Source organism: Antedon mediterranea, chromosome 9 (genome assembly GCF_964355755.1).
Source record: "Antedon mediterranea chromosome 9, ecAntMedi1.1, whole genome shotgun sequence".
Taxonomy (NCBI): Eukaryota; Metazoa; Echinodermata; class Crinoidea; order Comatulida; family Antedonidae; genus Antedon; species Antedon mediterranea.
The window spans coordinates 4,510,413-4,519,388 of NC_092678.1; the positions used below are offsets into that span (position 1 = coordinate 4,510,413).

Consider the following 8,976-nt stretch of genomic DNA (forward strand, 5'->3'; position numbering starts at 1 on the left):
ACTTAAAATTGGTAACGCATGTCCAACAATATGGAATTGATATGGACAGGTTAACAGAAATTGAATTGGCGGTACACGAACAGGGAACCGGAGAGAGAAAGTATTTTTTAATATTTAAAAAAAAAAAATATTCCAAAACCCAATTCCGAGTGGTATATAAATAATATAGATTTTTAGTCAAAAGTGGATAACTATTATGTGACATTAAAATAGCATATGCAACAAAAAAAAATGTAAAAATTATTTTTCAAGGGGACAATACATCTTTAATTATTTTTTAGAAAGAAAAGGAATATAATATTATTTATGCTGTTTTGGCGTTCCATATACTTTGTTTTTGTTTTTACGCTTGAGTAGTTTCCAGGGTTCACACTAAGCACGTGCCGCTCTCGGATTTCCCCGAAAAGGAGGATTTTTCAAAGAGGTTTTAATACTAAATATAGGCCTAGTGTTGCAAAGGTAAGTATTGATATTAGCAAAACAGCGGTTTATTTAGGCCGTGTGTTTATATACTGTTAACTAGCTAGCTAGTAGTAAAGTAGTAGGCTAGGCTAGATGGGTGGGGAGCTAGCTAGTAGAGGCCTAGCTGGATGCACTCGTCCTACAAAGTCGACAGGAAGCCGTCGCGGTATAAACAATGAAGACGATTGGCACCAGGAATTCTACATTCATTAACTCCTATCTTTAAATAAGCTAATATTGCTAGTTTTCCACGACCATCTTCAAATTAATTAATTAAATTTCAGTATATCACCAGGCGGTTTTGAATTCATGTTCTCTGCCTGATTAGTGTATAAATTTACATATTTTGTAATCATATTTTTTGCAGATGTTTTCAGCATCATCCATAAGAATTCCAAGTTGTAAGAAGATTGTGCAATTGAGTGAACGCATTGGATGTAACCTGTCGAGAGAAGAAGTGTGTCAATACCAAGAAGTGGTTGCTTCGATGTTAAAAGATGTTGATGAAATTGATGCTCTCCCAGAACCCAGCTTACCGGTCAAATATCCACGCACCCCAGGATATAGACCAACAGAAGAGGAGAACGTTCACAGAGCATGGTACTAATATACTACTAGCTTTAAGCTCTGTCTACACTATCAAATTTTATGTGACAAAAAAGTGTGATGTGCCCATCACGATGACTTCATATTTTTTATAGTGTAGACAGAGCTTTATAGGATGGTACAAGTATTGTCTATGACTGACTGCAAAGTATAAACTGCCAGCCTTATTAAAATAATTTATATGCTGAATAGAGGGACATCAAATTATATCCACTCAATTTATTTTTTATTTGCAACTCGGCCTAAAATCCTTTATTAACCAAATAATATTTTTTTTTGTCTCCCATCTTTTTATTTCTACTCATTACTTATAATAAAATGCCTTGTTTTAGGTATTGGAGAACCAGTATTACTGGTGCAAAGGAAGGAATTTTAAAAGGCAAAAGAGTTGCGTTGAAGGACACCATTGCTTTGGCAGGAGTACCGATGATGGCGGGGTCATTATTGACGGAGGGTTACATTCCTGAATTTGATGCCACAGTCACTACTAGAATTTTAGATTCAGGTAAGAATATTAAATCCAATGGCAAGGTATCTGGATACTTAAGTAGATGGGTTAAGTACTTAAGTTCAGTACTTAAGTTCCACCTGCCAATATTTATTCAACCGTATTTCAAGAGGGTGACTCAGCAAGTGGAAGCTGATTTTGAGGGGCCCTCAACAATACAAGCGACATAGAAACATTACATGCCAATAGACGAGATATTAACTATACTGTTATTATTTCTAGGTGGTGAAATCATTGGCAAATCCACTTGTGAAGATTGGTGTTATTCAGATTCAAGCTTCACAGCAGCCAGAGGTCCTGTTCTTAACCCCATTGATAAAACTAGAACAGCAGGAGGGTCGAGCTCAGGAAGTGCTGTGTTGGTAACAGTCTATTTAGTTCTTTAACTAAAGCTCTGTCTACACTATCAAACTAGTTTGACGAACAAAGTGTGATGTGCCCAAACATGGTAGTAATATGTCTCTATGTCTGGATGTATTATAAATTATAGTGTTCTCCATATTTTGGCCACACTTTTTTTAAAAAGTTGCTTTTTTGTTTGATTTTTAGGTTGCCACTGGTGATGTTGATATGGCCCTAGGTGGAGATCAAGGTGGCTCTATTCGTACACCTGCTAGCTGTTGTGGTATTGTAGGCCTAAAACCAACACATGGGCTTGTACCGTATACAGGAATTCTGCCCATAGATTTCAGTCTGGATCATGTTGGACCTATGGCTAGAAAAGTGTATGATTGCGCACTGCTCCTTGAGGTAGAGCTGCTCATCCACTTGCAAGAGACCCACTTCTACATTCACTCACTTCTCCATTTATTTCTCATCAATTTTCATTAGTATACTCTTTCACCGAAGTTAAGCAATGATCGGTTAGAGCTGTATTTGGAGCTGGGGTCACATTAGGCATTTATAATCTGCACTGCAGACTCTTATAGCTGCCCCTGTATCTAGTATCTTGAATCAACTCCTTTGTTCATTTTCATTAATATTAATGTGATATTATCTAAGGTGTAATATCTTTGCAGGCAATTGCTGGATATGACGGAGGATTAGATCCTAGACAACCAGAGACAGTCAAAGGTCATCAATACACAAAAGAAGTAAAGCTCTTATCACTTTCAGTATTCAATATTATGCTCTGTGTACACTTTGTAATTTGCCCAAATATGGTAGTAATATGACATCACCGTGTCCATATATGGGTGCATCACATTTTTGTTGTCACATAAAGTTTGATAGTGTAGACAGAGCTTTATGCAGAAAACACAAAGAGCATATTATGTTTTATATATTTGGTTTTTCTACTAGCTAAGAGCTTCAAGCCTGAAAGGCATCAATATAGGCATCTTGAAGGAAGGCTTCAGTCAGGAGAACTCAGATAGCAGGGTAGATGCGCTCGTTAAGAAGTCTGCATTTCAGCTTATTTCGGTTGATGCCAAGGTTCAAGAGGTGTCGGTTCCAATGCATGTTAAGGGTGATTATTTCTGATTTCTATCAATCCCTCAAATAAAGAAATATGTCATTCAATCAAAGATTGAATTCTTGCAATTCGAAACTGAAAAGTCTGGGTGATTTTAATTTGAATCTAATACGATACTGCTAAGAAGCCTCCAATGTATTACTGATAGCTTATTTATGTTTTCAGGTAAGGCGATAACAAGTGTGCTTGGGGTACATAGTGTTGTCGACACTATGCTGCGTGGAGGATGTAAGGTTTTAAAGAAATATTCAATATTAGATATTAGTTCATCTTCCCGTCTTAATGACCCTCCCTATGCTCACTACAACACCCCTCATCTTCCCGTCTTAATGTCCATCCCTACGGTCACCACACAATTTACATATTGGAAGATCTTATCTGTACAATCTTACTGCCACTTAAAAAGTGCACAATTAATTTTAATGACATTGCTATCTACTTATCAGCTCTAAGCAGGGAGTTAATAACAACTCCCTGCTCTAAGTATCCATTAATTATTACATTATGGCATTGACTTTTTCACTTGGTGTGCCTTTGATCGCTCCACTTAATGTTCCTTGAACGCTCGGCTTGATTCACCTTCAACTGTTCACTCATCTTACTGTTATTATTTCATCATTTTTTGACAAATGCATTATGCTGAACATGTGACATATCACAACGCCTTGAGTACTCTCTCAATTCATTTCTTTTGTTCACAACATGGACACTTTTTTCTTATATCAAAATACAATATCGGCATCGGTTCGAGGACGACCGATTACCACCTATCTGATAGGACAGTGATTAATTTACTATTGATAAATAAATAAATAAAATAAATAGATTTTAAAATACTGTACAAAATTCATGTATGAAAAAAAGAAAAAATTGCACATTAAAAAAATCAGTTGAAATATGTTATAATACTGTATTTTATACTGAATATAATTACAGAATATAGTTTTAAAGTCATCTATTTAAGTTTAATTCTTATTACTGTATATCTTAATTCTTAACTGTAAACAATACATAATATAAAATCAGTAAATAATCAATAACAATAACGCTATATAAATCGAACGATTGATTGATTGATTGATAACAAATTTTTTTTTTTATTTTTTTTTTTTATTGAAAAATGAAATTCTCATATAAATGAAAATTGAATTCGAATATTAAAATTACATCAGTTTGATTAACCATAGAGATATTATAGTGAACTAATATCTCTATGGATTAACAGAACATTGTGCTGTTTTATCAGAGTCCTAATAGATATAGTGCTCATAAGTACCTTTATCCTGTACTTAACTGTGTGTGCTTTTTTAGTAATTTACCTAATAGATATCATTGAGTACTATCTTTGTTATTATCTATAGAGTGCATGTAATGGCTCATGCGTTCAATAATTTATATAATGTAATCTGCATCAACTACTATTTTACTCATTTGAGTCCTGTAACCGACCTATCCCTATTTCCACCATGATTGCCACCGTGTGTTGTCATCCATTTTTATTCACAAACTATTTAATAAATTACTTATTTTGACATACATCACTTTCTTTTATTCAAATTGTCTATAAATAATACTTTCAAGCACTATATTATGTAGACCTACTACTATATCTTGAACTATTTATCAATTATTCTATAGGACAACAAACCAAGTGTTTGTATAAAGGGTCTTTCACACCTGTTCCGACACGATTCAGGTACGGCACCGAAAAATCAAATCGAATGTAATATTTAGTTTTCAAATCACTCAACACGGCTATGCACCCTTCGATTTGCACGTTGCCGCGTGAAAACGAAACATTGACATTACATTTGATTTGCTGGATCTGAACCATGCTGTAACAGGTGTGAAAGACCCTTAAGACATAGATACAAATACTGTAAAATGGCCAGCTTCAACTGATCAATATAATGACAGCAACTTTTAACTACATGGACACTTGCAAGCCTGGTTTATGAGTTAGCATCCACACCAAACCCCTGTTCTTTTATTATTCTATGTTAGTTGCTGGTACTGGTTACAAAGGGTTTTACCCAACAAGTTGGATTGATGCTATTGGCAGAAGTCTCCAGTCACAACCAGACGACCTTCCTCCAACTGTCAAGGTATTGTCTTTCTTTCATAAACTTGTGTGAAGTTGTAGCTTGGCTGGTTATAAAATTTGCATTTCCAGTCCTAGGGTCATTGGTTCAAATCTTTATGGGACAAAAAAATGTGATGTGCCCATGTCCACATATGGACATGATGATGTCATATCACTACCATATTTAAGCAAAACACTACCATATTTGGGCACACTATAGTTTGATAGTGTAGACAGAGCTTAATCTATACCATATATATTTTGTATAGTTACTGTATTCATTATACAAATTGTTTGCTTGTAAATACATTCATTGAAAGAAAAAGAAAGCAACAAATCACTTATGGGAAGACATTAGCTAATGAGTAATTTATACTATGTAATTAATTGCGGATAATAGAACACATTAAATCATCTTCTTGTTATTTATTAGGTTTTAAGTAGGTTATTAATTATTATGATTTATTCCTTTGTTTCATTCTAATCCTAAAAATTAAATCACTCAACATTTCAAATCTACAGGCTTGTTGGATGCTGGGTGAATACCTAAAACATGAATACAGAAATAGATATTATGCAAAAGCACAGAACATAGCACGACATCTCACTGCCGATTTTGAGAAAACATTTGAAAAGTTTGATGTTATTGCCATGCCAACGCTTTCTTTTCTACCGCCAAAGTTGCCTTCATCTGATCTGTCAATTAAAGGTATAATGTCTTCTAGATTAGATGTCATCTCCTGTTATTGTATTGTAGTTAAAATATTATTTCCTTTAAATGATAAAAAAAATAACAAAATTAAACTACTATTAAACTTTAAAATAAAATTTAATGATAAAAAAGATTGACATTTCGGGAACCGTCATGGAACCATTGTCATGAAGAAATGAGTAAAAATTAACAAATACAAAGCACCAAAGGGTGACAGGAAATACATAAACAATTAGTAACAAAGACTGAAAAGCCTTAAAATATAGGATCCTCCTCTCGTTAATTATTAAACTCTTTTATCCACAACATTTCATTAATTAAGCCATCAAATTTAGATTTGCACTTAGACAATGCTTGAAATAATTGACTTAAAAATAACAAAATATTCATCAAATGACCAAACATGTAATCTTTTAATCTCTCAAACAGCTTAATAAATAAATAAATAATTCAAACTAGTATTAGTATTTAAAAGCACAAAAGTGTTGATATAAAAATATTGCATTATTTTAATTTGTAATTTTGATTATTATAATGGACTAAATTATACTACATTATATTCATAAAACATTCATTAAAATTCATGAAAAATACATCATCTCATAAATTAAAGTACAATGATTCTAATTCTACAACAGCTTTACTAAAAAAGTACTACAATAAATTAAATGGTATCCCATAAAGCATACAAAGATATCATATATATTGTAAGTATACAATATACATATTAATCTTTTTGTATTTTGAAAGAAACATACTTTGTGATTTTTTAGTGAAAGAAATTCATGTATATATTATGTTGTATTTCTTTTATTCCTGTCCACCTAGGCAGCACTTGCCAGTTCTTATACTATGACGTTAATTCAAATTCCTTCACTTGCACTGATGAAGGGCTAGTGTTGCCCGAAAGCTCTGCTAACTTTTCTGGCTGTTTTACTTTATCGTTTTGATTTAGCTTTTCGCTTTTTTTTTGTATCTCCATTGAGATCCAGCCACTGATACCCACAGCATTGGCATTTTGTATCTCCATTGAGATCCAGCCACTGATACCCACAGAATTGTCATTTTGTATCTCCATTGAGATCCAGCCACTGATACCCACAGCATTGTCATTTTGTATCTCTATTGAGATCCAGCCACTGATACCCACAGCATTGTCATTTTGTATCTCTATTGAGATCCAGCCACTGATACCCACAGCATTGTCATTTTGTATCTCTATTGAGATCCAGCCACTGATACCCACAGCATTGTCATTTTGTATCTCTATTGAGATCCAGCCACTGATACCCACAGCATTGTCATTTTTTCAGTTATTTGCCTTTGGATTTATATTATGTTCTTATGTTATAGAGTATATCACTGAGGCCCTGTTTGATAACCGCAATGTACACACTTTCAACGCAACAGGTCATCCAGCGCTATCCATTAACGCCAGCTTTATTGATGATCTTCCCGTAGGAATGATGTTGGTTGGTAAGAAATTTGAAGAGAATAAGTTGTTAAAGGTTGCCTATGCGTTTGAAAAGCTGAGGGACAAGATTGCAGCACAGTAATAAAACAAAATTGAATGCATTAAAATTGTTTCAAGGTTTTTTTTAGCATGGCTGGACCACCAGTAAAGAATTTCACTTAATATAAAAGTGTAAAAATAACTTTATGGCAATAATTATCTTTAAATCAGTGTGATTATAAGCTATCAGGCAATTGTTGTTGAGCTATCAAGGATAGCAGCAAATTTACTGAAAGAGCTTGTGTAATATGGGAAGTAGTTGTAAAAGTCTATCATTAATAAAACAAAGGTAGGATTGGTTTTAGTCCATTACTTAAGGAAATTAAATTCCTTGATTGGCTTCTCCTACCGTTGTTCATAATACAGACATGCCAAGTACGAATTTGATAAGTACCTAACTGAAGGTTACAAGTGATTTATGTATTAATTACAGTTGAAAGAGCTAATGTACAAAAAGTGTTTTTTTCTGAGCTTGTGTCATCAAAAGACATAACAAATGTTGCGTGATTATTAGTAATATCCATTGGTTTACGTCATCATGCAAGAATAGCAACCGGATTGGATTATAAATAAGGTACATGTTATCGACGAGATCAAGCTTTGATTCGAGCATCACGCTGAGGAAAGTGGAAGCTGGAAGTTACGCAACTATTGCATATTATCATGGGCCTATAAAAACAGGAAAACAGAGAGATTGTCAATTCTGTTGTTTGTGTCTATCTGTACTTGATCATGTTTTAAGGCATCAACAGTTGAGCATTTTCTACAGAACTAAAACCTTTTTAAAGATGGATGTTAATGATACGATCACAAGTGATGAAGATTTATCAGTTCTTCAAGAAATAAACCTGGTTCTTCAAGCTATCTTTTCATATTTCTCAATATTTGACAACGCTGTTATACTTCTAACTTTACTCTACATAAAACATTTTCACAACAAAAGATATGTATTTCTGATGAGTTTGTCATTATCGGATTTTCTTACAGGAATTTTACTCGCTATGACAACACTTGCTCCATCACAACGCCTGATTCAGTGCGCTAACACAACATCAATTATTGCAACTTTGAGCATCCTTGGTTCAACTCTCGACCGTACGTTAGCGATCACCCGGCCGTTACATTACGACCGATTATCTTCGGTGCAACTCAATGTTTTCTTCTGCGTCATGATCTGGATTATGTCCGGTGTTCTTATTATCTGGATGCCAATGTATATATCTTTCGCCATCATTGGATTCATTGTAAGTCCTGTTTTAATATTTGGCATAGCAATAATCATCATAATTCTAAACATCGCCATATTGAAATCTCTCTCGAAATCATCCGCATTCATGACTGAGGAACGACGATTAGAGAATGAAAAAGTTGCAAAACTTTTATTATTTTTAACTGCGACATTTGTCATCTGCTGGTCGCCGCTCTGTATCACATTTCCGCAAGCAGTGTTTTCTTCAGAAACCGAAATTCAAGCGGTGGATTCATTAACAATAGCTCAGGGTATCCCTATGACGTTGTTGACGCTTCAGGCAGGGTTGAACCCTTTGGTTTATTGGTGGCGGCTACCAAGTTTTCATCTGGGTGTGACAGCGATCGTGGATGCTATTCAAAGGAAATT

The 8,976-nt window shown here is 34.2% G+C and overlaps 1 protein-coding gene across 1 annotated transcript; it reads left to right on the plus strand.

Moving 5' to 3' along the window:
• Positions 1–423: 423 nt before the first annotated feature.
• On the plus strand, positions 424–7,443 carry LOC140059377 (amidase-like). The gene is made up of 13 exons (XM_072105261.1): positions 424–459; positions 830–1,062; positions 1,401–1,573; positions 1,799–1,938; positions 2,126–2,326; positions 2,596–2,670; positions 2,879–3,044; positions 3,216–3,495; positions 4,412–4,418; positions 4,689–4,746; positions 5,055–5,155; positions 5,578–5,842; positions 7,199–7,443. The coding sequence occupies exons 2-13, from the start codon at positions 830–832 to the stop codon at positions 7,399–7,401; spliced, it is 1,902 nt and encodes a 633-aa protein (XP_071961362.1). The 5' UTR covers positions 424–459; the 3' UTR covers positions 7,402–7,443.
• The last annotated feature ends 1,533 nt before the right edge of the window (positions 7,444–8,976 follow it).

What these genes read in the sequence shown, in the direction of transcription:
- LOC140059377 (XM_072105261.1), top strand. Translation starts at nt 830, where the DNA reads ATGTTTTCAGCATCATCCATAAGAATTCCAAGTTGTAAGAAGATTGTG. An exon ending in TACTAGAATTTTAGATTCAG is followed by an intron (nt 1,574 to 1,798) that starts GTAAGAATATTA and finishes TATTATTTCTAG; the next exon opens with GTGGTGAAATCATTGGCAAA. An exon ending in ACCTTCCTCCAACTGTCAAG is followed by an intron (nt 5,156 to 5,577) that starts GTATTGTCTTTC and finishes GGTTTTAAGTAG; the next exon opens with GTTATTAATTATTATGATTT.